The sequence below is a fragment of the Cetorhinus maximus genome, chromosome 2, assembly GCF_964194155.1.
Source record: "Cetorhinus maximus chromosome 2, sCetMax3.hap1.1, whole genome shotgun sequence".
Classification (NCBI taxonomy): Eukaryota; Metazoa; Chordata; class Chondrichthyes; order Lamniformes; family Cetorhinidae; genus Cetorhinus; species Cetorhinus maximus.
The window spans coordinates 179699360-179718205 of record NC_135880.1 but is presented as its reverse complement, the minus strand read 5'-3'; the positions used below and the strand labels follow the sequence as shown (position 1 = coordinate 179718205).

At 43.2% G+C, this 18846-nt stretch overlaps 2 protein-coding genes across 8 annotated transcripts in view; both read left to right on the top strand.

The window, feature by feature from the left end:
• LOC144668223 (phosphatidylinositol 4-phosphate 5-kinase type-1 beta-like) overlaps nucleotides 1-18846 on the top strand; it is a 387051-nt gene that overhangs the window by 266649 nt on the left and 101556 nt on the right. The window lies entirely within an intron of this gene.
• The window catches only part of LOC144668132 (tight junction protein 2-like), a 113219-nt gene that overhangs the window by 70240 nt on the left and 24133 nt on the right, over nucleotides 1-18846 (top strand). For all 5 annotated transcript variants that reach the window (XM_078529912.1, XM_078529905.1, XM_078529898.1 and 2 more), the window contains 4 exons: nucleotides 3420-3531; nucleotides 5003-5130; nucleotides 6814-6895; nucleotides 17410-17560. In XM_078529912.1, the coding sequence (XP_078386038.1) occupies nucleotides 3420-3531; nucleotides 5003-5130; nucleotides 6814-6895; nucleotides 17410-17560 (473 nt within the window). The remainder of the gene's footprint in view (nucleotides 1-3419; nucleotides 3532-5002; nucleotides 5131-6813; nucleotides 6896-17409; nucleotides 17561-18846) is intronic.

Genomic DNA, 18846 nt, shown 5'->3' with positions numbered 1-18846 from the left:
TATTGGTGGCCGTGTCTTCCGGTGGCATGGCTGTAAGCTCTGGAATTCCCTCCATAGACTTCTGCCACTCTCTCCTCCTTTTAAGAAACTCCTTTAAAACCTGCTTTTTTGACCAGTATTTGGTCATTGTTGTGTTTAATACCTTGGAGATATGCAGAGATGACACCAGTTTTTATGTCTTAACAGGAGTTATATCTACAGTACTTTTAAAATGTCTGCTCTTATGATTCCAGCTGCTTGCTTAAGTTTAGTTTGTTTCTGATTATCCATACCTAGGCTTGACTAGCAGCACACAGATGAGAAGATTCAACACACGTGCACAACCAAATGCCGAACAATTGAATAGCACAATAATCTGTCCTAATATCTCTATGGCATGGTGCCAATTTTTTGCTTTCTACCACTCCTGTGAAACATCTTGGGATTTTTAACTATGTTAAATGTGCGGGATTGAGCGTGAGATGCTAAAGGTTTAGGTGTAATGGCCTTTCTTCACATTCATCCCTGATATCATCTTTAGGTTTTTCTTTTGCAGTCTCCTTGACATTCTTCCCAAAGTATTCTAACTGTGTTCAAAGGAAGCATGTCGACCTATCACTCTGTATTTCCCTTTGACCCTTTGTCTATCTTTGACCCGCCTCCCTTTCAGTTCCCTTTTTTAGTTCTGTGGATAGTTGTAGTCACCATTACCTACAACTTCCCCACTTCATTTCTTACATCTTGAGCTGAATGAAGTTCTTGTCTTGAATTAAAAATGTATTGATCTGGAAAGCATTCCAGATCTCCTTTTTCCTCTTCTTTGTCATTAGATAGACAGGGCAAAAGGTAACAATGGGTAGTTAAAGCCACCTATTCTTTATAGCTCTTGGTGAACTTTGAGACTTTTTCTAACTCTCAGAACTGTTGTATAGAAAATAGCTTCTTCTCCGCCAATTCTTTTTAGACAAATAGCCAAGATTCCTTTCAGTTATTAGCTGAACAGTGATTTACCACAACACAGAAAATAATGCCCCAGTAATTGTGTTTTTTTTTGTTGCTTTGAAACATCTATTGCTGCACATTTTATTATCTAGCCAAGTGAACCGTGATGTTGGTTAATGGTTTGTGGGTATGGAAAATATAATTTCCTCAAATATATTTTCGAGTAGTAGTGTTGATGTTATGCCTTTTCCTAAACCTAGCATTTCTGGAAACGTAGGGAATCCTTTCAAATAGCTTAATGGGAGCATTTTTTTTTTTTAGTTTTACGGTCATGCTTATTAAAATGTAGGCATTAAGAATAAGTCTTTGTAAAATAACCAGTTTAACTGCATTCCACATCCAATAAGAACATTGACTAGGAATATTTCAATTTTTGTTTTGCGTTCATGTGACCTTCAACTCCATATAGTTAATAAATCTAGTATTGAATTTACGTTTTTAAAAGGGAAATTATTTTCTTTCCTGCCATGCACAATTTTTTGGAAATTTCCACTGGCACATAGAATGTATAGCACAGAAACTGCCCGTGCTGGTGTTCGTGCTCCACATGAGCCTCCTCCCACCCCCTCTTCATCTCACCCTATCAGCAAATAGAACCATAGAGAAGCTACTCCACAGAAATAGGCCATTCAGCCCATCGTGTCTGCGCTGACTGAAAAAACTAGCTGCCCATTCTAATCCTATCTTCCAGCACCTGCTCTGTGGCCTTGCAGCTTTCAGCACGTCAGGTGCTGATCCAGGTACCTTTTTTTAAAATGAGTGGAGGGTTTCTGCCTTGGCCACCAATCTGGGCAGCGAATTCCAGATGTCTACCACCCTCGGGGTGAAAAGTTTTTTCCTAATATCCCCTCTAATCCTTCTACCAATTACCTTAAATCTGTGCTCCCTGGTAATTGATCTACCTGCTAAGGAAATCAAGTCTACCCTAATCTAGCTTCCTCTTAAATGTACCTATGTATTCGCTCAACCACTCCCTGTAGTAATCCTGGGTAAAGAAGTTTCTAATAAATTGCCTATTGGATTTATTAGTGACTATCTTTTATTGATGGCCTCTAGATTTAATCTCCCCCACAACTGGAAACATCATCTTCTCTACATCAAACCCCTTCCGTTTTTTTCTAAGACCTCTATCAGGTTGCCCCTAATGAAGAAGAATAATAAGAGGTTCAGCGTGTGCACATGTGAGGAGATGGTATTTCGGCTTTCAAACAGTTAGGATGCACAAAACCTGAAGGCAGTTTAGTTTTACTACTTACTTTCTCCCATCCACTCACCTTACCTTTTTTTACTGTTCACTGCCAAAACCTAGTGCTGGAGGTTAAATTGCTTTCATTACCTCGCTGCTATTTGAAGAAGCTCCATTTACATCAATTCATTGCAAAATGGAGTGTTTTCCAAGTTAAACTTGTTGCCATGGGTTGGGTTGCTGCACCAACTCAAAACCATAAAAGTCATTTGTGATTTATTGTGTAGGCTTTTCAGCATCTGTTTAATCGAGAAGCCCTGGTAGAAAATGAAACTATCAATTATTGTAGATAACTTTCTTACCCCACCCCACCAGGCACAAAGCACAGATTTCAATGTTGAAGGAGACTGAGAAGTTTTAAAAACCAGACCCCAAACCCAACATTTATGACCCTAATTAGTCAGTGTTTATTATGTTTTATACACCCTTGAATTACATAGAATTTCCAGCACAGAAACAGGCCATTCGGCTCAACTGACCCATGCCAGTGTTCAAACTCCACACAAGCCTTCTCTCTTCCTACTTCATCTCACTCCATCAGGATATCCTTCTATTCCTTTCTCCCTTGTGCTTATCTAACTTCCTCTTAAATGCATCTGTAGTATTTGCCCCAACCACTCCCTGTGGTAATGAGTTCCACATTCTGACTACCCTCTGCTAAAGAGGTTTCTCCTGAATGCCCTTTTGGATTTATTAGTGACCATGGCATCTTATGTTGATGATGCCTAGTTTTGGGTCCCCTGACAAGCAGAAGCAACATCCCTGTCATGATGCTGTCACCATAGGAATGTTACTGGGCTGTAACCATTTTGAGACCGTATTCTTTGTAATTGGTTCATGCAGAATTTTCTGGTAATTTTGAATTAACCTGATACATTGGGAAGCAGGATTTAAAACCCTGGTGGATTAGGTTTCGGGATCCAGAGCCACTCCGATGTTAGTAGGAAGTTCAGTAAACCCTTAAGTGCTTTCAAAAACTCCACTTCTGCCCTGTTAGGGATAGCTCATAACTCTACCTAACCATGGCCAGAATAAGTTAGCTAGTGCCTCCGATTTCAGGCAGAATTAAAGCTTTGACGCTACTAGCATGCTAGTGTTGCCTCTGGTGATGGTGCTATATAGATAAATGGCGTACAACAGCATTGGCAATCATGCACCGCATTTGAATTAATACTGTTGGCGTTTGTTTTAGATATTTCTGAAATTGAATCGAACCCCTCATATTCACCACCTCCGGAAGAAAGGAGATCACCACATTCTGATGTTTCTTCACATTCCTCTGGCAGAATTGTTGACAAGAAAAGGTACTTTTTCTTTCCTATCAACTTACTCTTTTTTTCTTTTCGAGAAAGAGAAAATGCATTTTAAAATATTACTGAAGTTTCTCATCTTGCACACACTGGGGCAAATGCAAGAATGGGAATTTCAAACTCGCACCAATCTCCTGTAGTATAAATTGTCGTGATAGTTTGAAATTTGGCATTCTTGTGTTTGTCCTGATGAAAGATGAAAAGCTTCCACAATCTCTCTCTCTTTTCAGCAATATTCTTATGCACTTTTAGATTTATCCAGACTGGGTCCTAAATATACAGATAACGATTTTTTTCATTCTCCTGAGGGCAGTTACGATTGCCAAGAAACTACATCTGGGGTGCATAGAAAAATAAAATGACAAGGAATCATAGATTGAGTGGCAGAGCAGGCTTGTGGTGCCGAATGGTCTTCACTGTTCCTATTTCTTATGTTCGTATTACACTCCTTTCAACCTTGCTTCTTGTATGATAGTTAACAAGAATTTTTTCATTTGCAACACTTGACTTTCTTGAACTTTGACTCATGACACAGAACTTCCAGTACAGAAATAGGTCATTCAGCTGAACCATGCTGGTGTTTATGCTCCACACAAGCTTCCTCCCACCGTACTTAATCTCATCCTGGGAACCTATCCTTCTCTTGGTTTCTCCCTTATATGTCTATCTAGCTTTCCCTTTAAATGCCGTTCTAAAAGAAGGAAAAGAATTTTTTTCTCTTTTTCTCTCTCTCTCTCTCTCTCTCTCCCCCCCCCCTCCCCCCCCCCACCAACCCACCTCCAGTTCACCTCTTCATGTCCTTCTGTTTCCCTTCTCAGGTTTAATCACTGACTTAATAGATACTGCCTGACCTGTTGAGTAATTCTCGTTAACCATCATACAAGAAGCAAAGTTTAAAGGAGTGTAATACGAACATGAGAAATAGGAACAGTGTAGACCATTCGGCACCACAAGCCTGCTCTACCATTCAATCTTTGATTCCTTGTCATTTTTCTATGCACCCCAGATGTAGTTTCTTGGCAATTGTAACTGCCCTCAGGAGAATGAAGAAAATCGTTATCTGTATATTTAGGACCCAGTCTGGATAAATCTAAAAATGCATAAGAATATTGCTGAAAAGAGAGAGAGGTTATCAAAGCTTTTCATCTTTCACTCATCAGGACAAACACAAGAATGTCAAATTTCAAACTATCACAACAATTTATACTACAGGAGATTGGTGCGAGTTTGAAATTCCCATTCTTGCATTTGTCCCAATGTGTGCAAGATGAGAAACTTCAGCAATATTTTAAAATGCATTTTCTCTTTCTTGAAAAGAAAAGAGTAAGATTATCTGTTCGTTTTTCTCCTCTCTCGCTTTTTCTTCTTGCTACGTCAGTTGAGTTGTTCCAACCCTGCATCGTACTACCTAAACTCCCACTTGTGATTTTTGTGATCATTTTTGGTTGTTCTGTGCTTTATTTAGTTCTAAAGAGGAGCCCACTCATAGACTGACCAGGCTGGGAGCCATACCCACACCCTTTGCAACAAAGAGCGACCTACCTGCTGCTGTTGACTCTGAGAAGGAAGAGCAAGATGAGGATGATTACAGAGGTAGGAGAATCACCCCTCTCTTTTTAAGCTGGCTGTACCTATATTGTTTAAATGAAAACTGGCCACTACAAAAGCAGGAGGACTTCAGAGTACCTGGTTTCAATCAATTGGCATCAGTTGTATTTCTGGATTATGGTTTGAGGAGGCTGGTTAGCTCAGCTGGCTAGATAGCTAGTGTGTGATGCGGGATTAGTACCAACAGCATGGGTTCGATTCCTGCTCCAGCTGAAATAGACTTTGGGACCTGCCCCCTCGCCCTGCCTTGGAGGGCGGAAGGCAGTGGCAAACCCACCACTGACAAAGACTGTCAGGAAAACTACTCAGGATGAAGCATCATCAGAGAATGAGTCAAGGACCTGCTGTCAGGCAGAGCACACTTGAATATTCGCTACTTTTTTCAAATTTGCTTGTGCATAAAATCACTTCTGTTTCAGGAGAGAGACCGGAGAGGCTGGGATTATTCCCCTCGGAGCAGAGCAGATTAAGGTGGGATTTAATAGAGGTTTTCAAAATTAGAAAGGGTTTTGATGGAGAAATGTTTTCTAATGACAGGAGGTCAGTTACTAGAGGACACGGATTTAAGGTGATTGGCAGAAGAACCAGAGGAGGGAGATGAAGATAATTTTCTTTACAGATAATAACACATTACTGAGTAATGTGCCCGAAAGGGTGGTGGAAGCAGATTCGAGGAGGAAATTGGATAAATAGTTGAAGGAGCAACAAAATTTGTAGGACTGTGGGGAGAGAGCAAGGGAGTGGAACTGGATAGCTCTTCCAAAGAGCCAGCACAGGCATGATGGGCTGAATAGCCCCTTTTCTGTGCTGTTTCAGTTTTTCAGCTGTTCAAATTGAAAACACCTGAGCCAGAATGTTAAATAAGTTTCTTTTCGATCATTCATTTGGTTTTTTATTTGTTGCTAGCTGGCCTGAGAAATGATGATAATATTAAAATCGTCCAATCTCCCACAAATTAAAAAAACTGCTCTTGGGACATTGTCAGTGCAACAAGCTTCTTGCTATTGTGTCTATTTTAATTATGTTGTCAAGTTCACTTTTATGATATCAAATATGCACATATGCCTTTAATATCCTGGCTAGTGAAACCAATTCGCTTGCTATACCAAAAAAGGCAGGTTCCTTTATTTGGCAGTCAGAAATGGCTCAGTGGGTATCACTCACCTCTGAGCCAGAAGGTTGTGGGTTCAAGTCCTACTCCAGAGGCCTGAGCACAAAATCCAGGCTGTCACCTCCCAGTGCAGTACAGAGGGAGCACTGTGCTGTTGGAGGTGCTTTCTTTAGGTGAGATGCTAAATTGAGTTACATCTACACGAGGGGAAGACGATCAAGATCCGACAGCCACTATTGGCAGAAGAGGAAGGGGAGTTTTCCCTGGTGTCCTGGGTCAATGTTTAGCTCTCGATCTACAGGGCTAAAATATCTAAATAAATCTGCTCATTTAATTTCAATTGCTGTGTGTCAATTGGCTGCTGCATTTCCTGTGTATCTTTCTCATCCACTATGTTCCATCATCTCCTGATCTCTATCTTGCCACTTCTCTCTCCACCATTTCAAAAGAAGCTTTGAAAGCCTTAATTGTTGTTTTTAAAGTGTGTGTGTGTGTGTGTGTGTGTGTGTGTGTGTGAAAGAAACATTACATTAAAACATTGTCTTTTTCTTTAACAGCCTCCAAAGTAGTAGAAGAACCAGCATTGAGGCCTCCTAAGAAATTTTTACATCCTAGTCCAGAAGATGAAGAAATCTATGGGTAAGTCGAGATATTGAGAGGAGCTGGTCAAGTAGATCAAGAGAAACACCCCCTGCCTGCTAGGGAATCTAGGAGACATGGTCTAAAAATTGGAGCCAGATCTTTCAGGAGTGACATCAGAAAATGTGTCCGCACATAGTGGTAGAAGATTGAAACTCTCTTCCACAAATGGTAATCGATGCTAGGTCAGTTATTAATTTTAAATCTGGGATTGGTAGAGCATTGTTAACTAAAGGTATTAAGGGATAATGGGCAAAGTCAGATGTGCGAAGTTAGGTTGCAGATCAGCCACGATCTCATCAATGGTGATTCCTGACCACCCAACGTTCTCTCCTCATCCCCATGTTAGTCAATATTGCAAGCAATTCTCTCTTCAGGTTCTATCCCTGTCTCCTTTTTTTAAACCTGTGATCATCACCCCTTTCCCCAAAAAAAGACCAACCCTTGACCTTGCCATCCCATCTCCGATCTCCTTCCCTCTCAAGTGCTTGAACTTGTAGTCATCCCCCAAATCCATGCTCATCTTTCCCGGAACTCCATATTTGAATCTCTCCAGCCAGGTTTTTGCCCCTGCCATAGTACAGAAAAGGCTCTTATCTAAGTCACAGATGACATCCTTTGTGACTGTGACAAACGTAAACTTTCCCTCTTTTGTCCTTCTTGTCCTGTCTGTGGTCTTTGACACCGTTGACCACATCATCCCCCTCCCACGTCCCTTCTCCAACTGGGTGGGACTGCTGTCGCCTGGTTCAATTTTTATCTATTTAATCATAGCCGGAAAATCACCTGCAATGGCTTCTCTTGCAGCTTCTTAACCGTTGCCTCTGGTGTTCCCCAAGGATCTATTTTTTGCCCCCCCACCCCCTCCATTTCTCATCTACATACTGTTCCTTGGTGACATCATCCGAAACCACGTTAGTTTTCGCATATACGCTGACAACACCCAGCTCTACCTCACCACCACCCCACTCGACTCCTCCAATTATCAGACTGCTTATCTAACATCCAGCACAGTTGTGAGCAGAAATTTTTTCCAATTAAATATTGAAGACTAAAGCCATTATTTTGGGCTGTTCCCTAATCACTGGCTCCCTGGCACCAGTCTGAACACGCCAGTCTGTTTGCAAACTCATTCGACCCCAAGATGAGCTCCCAACCTTGTATTCATGTCATCACCTTGAACTGCCTGTTTCCATCTCTGTAACCTCATCTGTATCTCAGCTGTCTGCTGCTGAAACTGTTAATTCATTCCTTCATTTTCTCTACCTCTAGACTTGACTATTCCAACATACTCCTGGCTGGTCTCCAACATTCTACCCTCCATTAACTTGAGGTCATCCAAAACTCTGCTGCCCATTGTCTTAACTTGTAGCAAGTCTCGTTCCCAGTCCTGTTCCCCTTTCACCACTCTGCTTGCTGACCTACACTGGCTTCTGGTCAAGCAATATGTTGATTTTAAAATTCTCATCCTTGTTTTCAAACCCATCCATGACCTCGCCCCTCCCTATCCCTGTAATCTCCTCCAGCCCTGCGACTGTCCGATATCTACACATCTCTAATTTTAATCTCTCCACCATTGGTGGCTCTGCCTTCAGCTGCCTGGGCACCAAGGTCTGGAATTCTCTCCCTGCACCTCTCCACCTCTCTACCTTGCTTCCCTCTATTACGACTCTCTGAAACTTACCTTTTGACCAAGCTTTTGGTCATTTGAACTAATGTTTCCTTATGTGTCATGGCTTGTTTTATAACACTCCTGTGAAGCACCTTGGGATGTTTTATTACATTAAAGGCACTATATTAATATAAGCTTTTGCGGGTTAAAAGACAGAACAGACTCAAGGGACTGAATGACCACCTCCTCTTCTAATCATCCTAGGTGTTGCAAAGAAAGCAGCGGCAGTAGCTTCCTATTTAACCATAAGAGCCTATGGGGTGTGCTGTGACTGAATAGAAAAAGAGTTTAAATATGTAGTGTAAAGGGTTAATAGCTATTATGCTGACAGCTAGATTGCATCACCAGATGATGTCAGATCGCATCTAACTGGAACCTGAGGGAAGATGGTTCTATTGGAGTCCTGCTGTGAAAGCCCACCTGTGTAAATGATCAATAAATGCTCACTACTTTACATCAGCATGGTTTACAGCTCTCTTCTATCAGAGGCACCTGGAGTTTGGTCGTGATAATAATACAAAATAGAGCTAGGAGACGCAGGTCTGTATTCAGGGTCACTTACTGTATTGTTGGCCATTTCTTTAAAGGTAACAACAACTTGCATTTATTTTAGTAAAACGTCCCAAGCAATGACCTCTCTCAGCTGCGTGGGCGCATGCTGTGCAGCAATTGCGAATGTACTGGGCAGTGAACATCAGGCTGTGTATAACAACGCTCCCTCTAAGATGCATGCAGGCTCGACCGCCTGGTAACCTTAAAGGGTCCAGGCAGTGCACCAAGCCAGCTGCACACGGCAGAAGAGAAATTGGAGGGAATTTCGGTCCCAAGGCACTTCACAAATGTTATCAAACAAAATTTGATTTGATTTTCTAGGGCCCTAAGCGCTGGAATTCTTTTCCTTAACCCTGCTCACTACTGTACTCCCCTCTTCAACGCTCCTTAAAGCTTATCTCTTTGACCAAGCTTTTGGTCACCTCCCCTGATACCTCTTTAAGTGACTAGTGTCGCATATTGTTTGATAATGCTCCTGATAAACATCATGGGGGCGTTTTACTATGTTGAAGGGCATGATATAAATGCAAGTTACTGTTTGTTGTGTCTAGTCCAAAAATAGAATCCATAAATATGAGAGTCACCAATAAATCCTGCAGGGAACTCCTGAGAAGCTTGGACAGAGCGGAACTGGTTACCACAAGGATGGCTGAGGTGACTAATTTAGATGCATTTAAAGGGAAACTAGGTAAACACTTGAGGGAGAAAAGGACAGAAGGATATGTTGATAGGGTGGGGAGAGCCTCATGTGGCACAGGGACCCATCAGCTTGAGCGACCTGTTTCAATGCTACGCGCTCTATGCGATATTTTTCAAAGCGCATTGAAATTCGCTAAGACCCAGTGCTAGTGAGCTCAGCCTTGTGTATGCCCACTACTTAACTGTATAGATGCTGAGTTCATGACTTTATTTGTCCTGACTACACTGCTTTTGAAGGAGGAAGCTAGATAAAGTAGCTGCCCGGATAAAAATGTTACCTAGCCACTTTAATTGCATAACCCTGGAGACTGCCTCATCCCTATTTAATCTACATACCTTCCCAACAACACATTCTGCTCCATCCTGAGAGTTAGAAGATACAATGCAGCACATTGTTGCCTGGTTATCAGTTAGTGCTGCCTATTTCCGATTTTGTTTTGCCTCTGACATATCTAATTGTTGCCTTGTGCACGGAAGCCCTCAGCTTCCAACGTGAAGCCATCTGTTTGTTGCAGCAACAAAATAGATATTGTCTGGTGGGTCCTAAGCATTTTCCAGCATGCATCCTTTTCCTGTTTGGACTGACTATCATGGCCAGTTCCCAAGTGTTCTACTGCAGAGACCTGCATTGTCGTTGACATAAGTCTGATTTTTCTGTTTTGAACGCTAACAAAATAGGCATCCAGGGCTAATCATTGAATGAAACCCCACAGGAAGAGGCCATTCAGCCCATCGTGCCTGTGTTGGCCCTTTTGAAAACCTATCCAATTAGTCCCACTTTCCCCTCTCTTTCCCCATAGCCCTGCAATAAATAACCATCCATGTGTACTATCAAACTCTATGTTGTTGTTCCCACAAAGATACAGTTGCAGTAGATAAAGGCTGGATTCCAGAAGCCTTTTTTTTAAAAAAAAGTGTGTGCTTTTAAAAGTTAACTTGCTTTTTAAGGAAATCACAAGGGACAGAACGCATGTGCCAAAATAATGCAACTTAAATCACCTCTTCTGCTTGCAGGGGAATGAGGATGTTTAGAAAAACTGAAAACTATGTACAAAGCTTTGAATTTTAATCTCTAACTGTTGAGGAAATATGTAAAAGCGTGAGCCCATTTTAATAATGTTTTCATCGAATATGTTTTCAGGGAAATGCTTCACTCTAGCTTCTGCAGTTGCAAGCTGCCTAGTGTTTTGACGTGGGGTGAAACCTGTTTTTAGTCTGACTGCAACAACATAACTTGTGAGGATAGATATATTTTTGGCAGCTTAAATGTGCTGCTGTCAAGGTCTTGATATCATGTTGGTTTCTATCTTGGGTACTTCAATTGTGGCCAATCTGTGTTGTGTTTTTTTCGCTGAAAGAACTCAACTTGGCAACTCTGGATATATTCCTTGAGGTTCCATCACATGACTTCCTGCCTCCACATGCCCATCTGCACAGAGCCCTGCCTTCATATAACGAACAGACTCTTTATTACCTGATTGGGTAATTCTGGACTATCATTCAACAGCCTTTCACGTCTGCCCATGTTCAATATTTTTATAAATAAATAAACTAAAGTTTTTTAAATAAATGAAACCAGTTCTTTGAACACTTTTGTTTTGATGCCCATGTGATTTTTCTCCCCTGGGTGTTCCTCACATCGATATCTTGGAGATTAGTCTTTAATTTCTGAGCCCAGGACAATCCTTGAGGGAGGTGAGTTATTTATTCTGTAGACATGATGGCCCTATGGTTTCCTTCTGTGTTGTAACAATTCTGTCATTCTGAGGATGTGTTTTTGTATTTTGTTTTATTCGTTTGTGGGATGTGGGCGTCGCTGGCTAGGGCAGCATATACTGCCCATCCCTAATTGCTCTTGAGAAGGTGGTGGTGAGCTGCCTGCTTCAACTGCTGCAGCCCCTGTATTGTAAATACACCCACAGTGCTGTAAGGAGGGGGGGAGGGGAGTTCCAGGATTTTGACCCAGCGACAGTGAAGGAACGGTGATATAGTTCCAAGACAGGATGGTGAGTGACTTGGGAGGGCAATTCCCAGATGGTGGTGTTCCATTGTGTCTACTGCCCTTGTCCTTCTAGGTGGTAGTGGTCATGGGTTTGGGAGTTGCTGTCTAAGGACCCTTGGTGAATCCCTGCAGTGAATTTTGTAGATGGTACACACTGCTACCATTATACATTGGTGTGGAGGGAGCAAATATTTGTGAATGTGGCGCCAATCAATTGAGATGCTTTGTCCTGGATGGTGTCAAGCTTCATGAGTATTCTTGGAGCTGCACTCATCCAGGCAAGTGCAGAATATTCCATCACACTCCTGACCTGTGCCTTGTAGATGGGCGACAGGCTTTGGGGAGTTGGGTAAGTTACTCCCCACAGGATTCCTTGCCTCTGACCTGCCCTTGTAGCCACAGTATTTATATATGGCTAGTCCAGTTCAGTTTCTGTTCAATGGTAACCCCCCCAGGATGTTGATAGTGGGGGATTCAGCGATGGTAATGCCTTTGAATGTCATAGAGTGATAGTTAGATTCTCCCTTTTTGGAGATGGTCATTGCCTGGCACTTGTGTGGCGCGAATGTTATTTGCCTTGTGTCAGCCCAAGCCTGGATATTGTCCAGGTCTTGCTGCATTTGGACATGGACTGTATCTGAGGAATCGCTAATAGTGCTGAATATTGTGCAATCATCAGCGAACATCCCCACTTCTGACCTTACGATAGAAGGAAGGCCATTGATGAAGCAGCTGAAGATGGTTGGGCCTAGGACATTAGCCTGAGGAACTCCTGCAGTGATGTCCTGAAGCTGAGATGATTGACCTCCAACAACCACAACCATCTTCCTTTGTGCTAGGTATGACTCCAACCAGCAGGGAATTTTCCCCCTGATTCCCATTGAGTCCAGTTTTGCTAGGGCTCCCTGATGCCATACTTGGTCAAATGCTGCCTTGATGTTAACGGCAGTCACTCTCACCTCACCTCTGGAGTTCAGTTCTTTTTGTCCATGTTTGAACCAAGGCAGTAATGAGGTTAGGAGCTGAGCGGCCCTGACGGAACCCAAACTGAGTGTTAGTGAGCAGGTTATTGCTGAGTAAGTGCCGCCTGATAGCACTGTTTCATGACCCCTTCCCCTTAAATGTATCTATACTATTCACCTCAACCACTCCCTGTGGTGACAAGTTCCACATTCCAGACCCTGTGAGTGAAGCTGTTACTCCTGAATTCCCTACCTGATCTGTGAGAGACTCTTGTATCTATAATCTCTAATTCAAGTGGAACTGCCTCTATATTTTATGAAATTGCTTATCATATTTTTGACGTCATGAAATGCTTCACAACCAAGCCACCAGTTTGTACACGACAAAGTCCCTCAAACTGTAAATGAGCTGACTGATGAATTACTGGCCTTAATTTTGTGGCCAGTGAAGGCAGCTTTCAAGGTCAGCAAAGATCTAGCGATCTCTGTGGCGTGGATCTTTTTTCCTGATGCCAGTTTGAATTTGGCGCCAAATCGGGCATCCAGCAACAGTGATGTCATCGATCGGGCTAGGCAGCCAATCACTTCAAAGTTTTCTCACAGGCAACAGACCAGGAAGTAGAATGCACTGAATATTTCACTCAATTATGGAATCTTGGCGAGTCAAACTGCGGTGGTAGAAAATTCCCCATTGTGTCAAAGTTATTACCATTCCCACTGGCTGAATAGCAAAGGTTTGGGGAAGAAACCCAAGATTAGCCAACATTCCACAATGATCTATCTGGGTTAGCAAGAGGAATAATGCTGAAATCAGTCATGCGACTGCGCCGACCTATCCGAGCAGAGTGGTTGGACCTAAGCATGCTCAAATCTCTCTGAAGTAACCTGCGAAGTGTGATTATGGTGAAACCGGTGAGGAAGTTGTGTTGCCAATTGGAGAGAAGGTAAAGTTGATAGAGCAAGTGGAAAACCGTGGCATGAAGTGGACATGGCAATAGAACGGGAGATTCTGCCATCAGGTTTGTCCACCATTTATGAAACAAGGCAAACGTTTTTTGGAACAGTTCAACAAGCAGGCATCCTCTCCAGCAAGGAAGAGGCTGGGAACAGCTGCCTATCCCGATGAAGTTCGGCTAATGGGGTTCAAGGCAGCCTGAGCAGTGAACATGTCCATCTCCGGCCCCATCCTTCAAGAAGGGGGAGTTGCCCTGGCAGAGAACTGGGACACATGGCGTTCACCTGCAGCGATGGATGACTGGGCCGATTCAAGACGAGGCACGACTTTACCTTCCATGTGCTAAGTGGTGATGGTGTGGCGGTGATGACAGCAATGACAGGTTGGCTCCAAAAAGGTCTTGCCCATGTCTTGGAATGAATATGCACCAAGAGACATTTTTAACATGGATGAAACTGGATTGTTTACTGTCTTTAGCCAAACTGCTCTTTGATCTGGAAGGGGATCAAGAGTAATGGCAGAAAGCAGAGCAAAGAACGTGTTACTGCTATGGCCTGCACCAACAGGGATGGCACGGAAAAGTTGCCGCTTTTTTTTATTTGTGATGGGAAAGTCCATGGTACTTCACAAAAGTCAAGACAGGACTCGCAAATAAAACCACCTGGATGACCTCCAGTGTTTTTGAGGTGTGGATCAGGAAAGTGGCCAAAACATATCAGTGAAAGAAAGGGAAGATTGCCATCATCACAGTTGCCCTGTGCACACCAACATTGCTGGTCTGAAGAGCATCAAGCTGGTGTGCTTGCCTCCCAACAGCACAGCCAAGCTCCAACCAATGGATCAGGGTGATTTAGGAACCTGAAAGCCCATTACCAACAGCAGCTGATCTTGTAGCTTATTCAGGCCATCGATAAGAAGCAGGACTACAGTCCCACTGTACTAGAGGCCATGTCCATGCTGAAAATGACATGGAAGAAGGGGAAGGAAGCCACAGTCGCAAACCTCTTCAACCACACTGGGATCAAACAGGTTACAGTTGCACAAGATGATGAGAAATAGGAGGAGCAGGGTGATGCAAACCAACCAGATACCAAGGCACTTCTCGCTTGCCTGTGGGAGGTCATTTATGGAGATTCGGCAGAGACAGCCATGAAAACTTGCATGGAAGTGGATGATGCTGTACGATGCACAGCAGAACAGGCCGATGATGCCATCGTAGATGGATGGCATTGTAACTGAGGAGGCTGACGGCCCTGAAAATTCTGTTGAATGCCTGTTGAGTGCCCCTGGCAAATGAAGTGCTCCGGAATCTCGCATTGCAGCAGAAAAACACCGAAAAACATGTTTGACTGCATTTACGACATGGGGGGGGGACTGTATTGCGCACGTCCGAAAACAGAATGTCAAGTAGACAGATGCTGAGTTTTTCCGATTCTAAGTCTCAACCTTTCCTCCATGGCTTGAACAAATAGACTAAAGATTTATTCACTTTTTTTTACTGTTGTTTTTGAGTTCGACACTTGAGTCTGAAAAACACAGTAAGTGTTAGCGTTTGTAGGCATCAGGTTACATAGAGATGTATTCATGTGGCAAATTGAGCTGTCTCAGCTATCACGAAGCTCTGCTTAACTCTAATTTGAAGGCAGCTCCCCTGGGATTTGACTCAAATTGACTGTAAATAATTGGGATCTCCACATGGGATTATGGTAGAAATTGAAATAATAAACTTCAAAATTGTGTTTTTTAATAATGGAGAAATTTGATATTCTACAAATATATAAAATTGGTTTTTCAGGGTCAGAGAGGCTGTTAAGCAAGAATTCTGAACTTTGTACACCTTAAAAAACCCAGCTACACCTTGTTCAACTTTGTAACTTCTCAAGGGTTTTTTTTAATGAGACTAATAGCATAAAAGGGCAAGTTCTTGTTAGCTCAGTGACTTGTGTTAGATTTGCAGTCTGGGGATGCCTCAGCTGTGCACCCATTGGAGAAACATTGAATCAATGACTTCTGGGTTTCTGTGTTTTAACTAGACTGTGTGCGAGGACTGGTGTTAGTCTGTTTCAGAGCAGTAATCTTAGTGAAAGTTGACACAATTGTAGATTCATTAATACTACAGAAGCTGGGCCAACCTGTGTTTTCCAGTGTGTTCTACAATGACGAGAGTGTATTAGGGAGGGATCACCAAATTGTTAAATAGCAACAATTCTGTAACTGAGATATTTGCTACAATGTGTGGGATTAAACATCTATCAAAACGTGCTGGCTTTAGATTCGATGCTGGTTCAGTTCCGTGTGTCAAGATTTTAAAAAAAAATATGGATGTGAATTCTAGTAGGAACAGGAAGAAGTCATTCTGCCCCTCAAGTGTATTCCGTCGCTTGGTTGGATCATGGCTGATCTCTATCTTAACTCCATCTACTCACCTTGCTTCTATAACTCTTAATATCCTTACCTAACAAAAATCTATCTACCTGTATTTTGAAGCATTCAATTGAACCTCCCCAGCCCCAATAGGATTTTGGGGGGAAAAGAGTTCCAGATTCCCACCAGACCGTGTGTGAAGAAACATGTGTTAACAACACCCCTGAATGGCCTAACTCTAATTTTAAGGTTATGCCCCTTTGTTCTTCTCTCTCTTTCCTGTCTGTCTGTCTGTCTCTCTATCTCTCTCTGTGTGTGTCCCTCTCTCTCTCTGTGTGTGTCTCTCTCTCTCGCTCTCTCTCTCTCTCTGTGTGGCTCTCTCTCTGTCTCTCGCGCTCTCTCTGTCTCTCTCGCGCTCTCTCTGTCTCTCTCGCGCTCTCTCTGTCTCTCTCGCGCTCTCTCTGTCTCTCTCGCGCTCTCTCTGTCTCTCTCGCGCGCTTTCTCTGTCTCTCTCGCGCGCTTTCTCTGTCTCTCTCGCGCGCTCTCTCTGTCTCTCTCGCGCGCTCTCTCTGTCTCTCTCGCGCGCTCTCTCTGTCTCTCTCGCGCGCTCTCTCTGTCTGTCTCGCGCGCTCTCTGTCTCGCGCGCTCTCTGTCTGTCTCGCGCGCTCTCTGTCTGTCTCGCGCGCGCTCTCTCTGTCTCGCGCGCGCTCTCTCTGTCTCGCGCGCGCTCTCTCTGTCTCGCGCGCTCTCTCTCTGTCTCGCGCGCTCTCTCTCTGTCTCGCGCGCTCTCTCTCTGTCTCGCGCGCTCTCTCTCTGTCTCGCGCGCTCTCTCTCTGTCTCGCGCGCTCTCTCTCTGTCTCGCGCGCTCGCTCTATACGAAGGAAATAGGTACTTTGGCATTCTTGTGCTCCCTTAGTTACCTTAATTTTCTCACTTGCATATGCAAACTCTTGATGCCATGGAATTAAATTCATGTACTAAATGTTGGTCAAATCTGGCAACATGAGAATAAAGTTCTGATTAAGATCTGGAATGTACTGCCTTGAGAGTGTGGTGGAGGCAGGTTCAGTCGAGGCATTCCAGAGGAATTTGGATTATTACCTGAAAAAGGAGAATGTGCAGGGTTACAGGGAGAAGGCAGTAAGTGTATTGCTCCTTTAGGGACCCAGCACACACAATGGGCCAAATGGCCTTCCTCTATGCTGTAACCATTCTAGGCTTCTATGGAATTGTTTTCAGGCCTTATTTTGGATAGCCAGACTCTAGTTCACTGGTATTTTTGTGACGTGCATGTTTTTTTTTCTGCAGCCCCGGTACAAAAATGGTACAGTTCAGGAAAGGCGAGAGTGTCGGCCTCCGGCTTGCTGGTGGTAATGATGTAGGGATTTTTGTGGCGGGAGTGCAAGATGGAAGTCCAGCTGAGAATGAAGGGCTCGAGGAAGGGGATCAGCTCCTTAAGGTAAATGACCAACCTGTAAACCTGCCTTGGCACGCAAGTTATAATTAAGATTTATGAACACAGGGCAATGACGGATAGGGATAAGCAGTTCAGTCCATTTAACCTACCCCATGTCATTGTGATAATTCTCCATCACACTCAAAAACTGGGTGAGGCTATAAAAACCTAGGTCTATTAGTTTGGGGAAAAACTGGGAAATTTTGAAGAGTTCAGAGCTGTGAAATGAGCCAAAGTTGACTTGAGAATAATGAATGGCTCCAAATTTAAAAAGGTAAAGTAATGCAGCATTTGGGAGCATAAGGTTCGTTACGAAGAATGAGTGGTTCAAGTAGAACATCCAGTTGTTTCCAACTTGGCTGTTTCTGTCCAATCCATTCAATTCCTAGCCAATTGAATGTGTAATGGGTGTTTTGAACGACCAGACTATCTTTTGAAAATTGGGACAGCTTATACACTAGTGTGATTTCTGTCTTTAATTTCATTGTGCATTCAAACCTCTTCTTATAACATTAAACTCGACTCGGTAAAAAAGTGTAAGAAGCCAAAGTCAAAGGCAGAGAGTCCCCATGTAGTCTCTTTTGCCCACATCGTCCTGAACTCCTATAGATCGTGTCAGACTTCATTTTGCATCTCAAGAAAGCCTGGACAACTTGTTTCAATTTTTAGATTAAGAATTATTTTAAGTAATGCAATTCTGGATTGATTTGCCTGTAAAAGCTGCTGAAGTCTTGGACTTTGTAACAGTAGCACACTCGAGCACCACTTTGCATAAACCCTGTAGCGATGGTTTAAATCCTTCCTGCCTAGCACAGCTGAAGGATGAGCTGCCAGGGAATGACTGGCACCGGGGGCAGCATGGCCCCAGTGTGGAGTGGTTTGGGGAAGAGAATTGCTGACTAAAATAGCTAACACTTAATATGAAGAGTTCTGACGGAGTAAATAAACCGGAATGGTTTCCAGTGGCAGGAGGGCTGGTAACCAGAGGACGCGGATTTAAAGTAATTGGCAAACGACCCAGAGCGGTGGGAGGGAGATGAGAATTTTTTTTTACGCAGTGAGCTGTTGTGATCTAGAATGCACTGCCTGAAAGGGTGTTGGAAGCAGATTCAATGGGAACTATCAAAAAGAAATTGGGAAAATACTTAAGGAAGTGTTTTGCGAGGTTATGGGGAAATAACAGAAGGAGCAGGGCTAATTGGATAGCTCTTTCAAAGAACCAGCACAGACATGTTGGGCTGAATAGCCTCCTTCTGCGCTGTAAGGTACTATGAATAGTGGATTAGAAG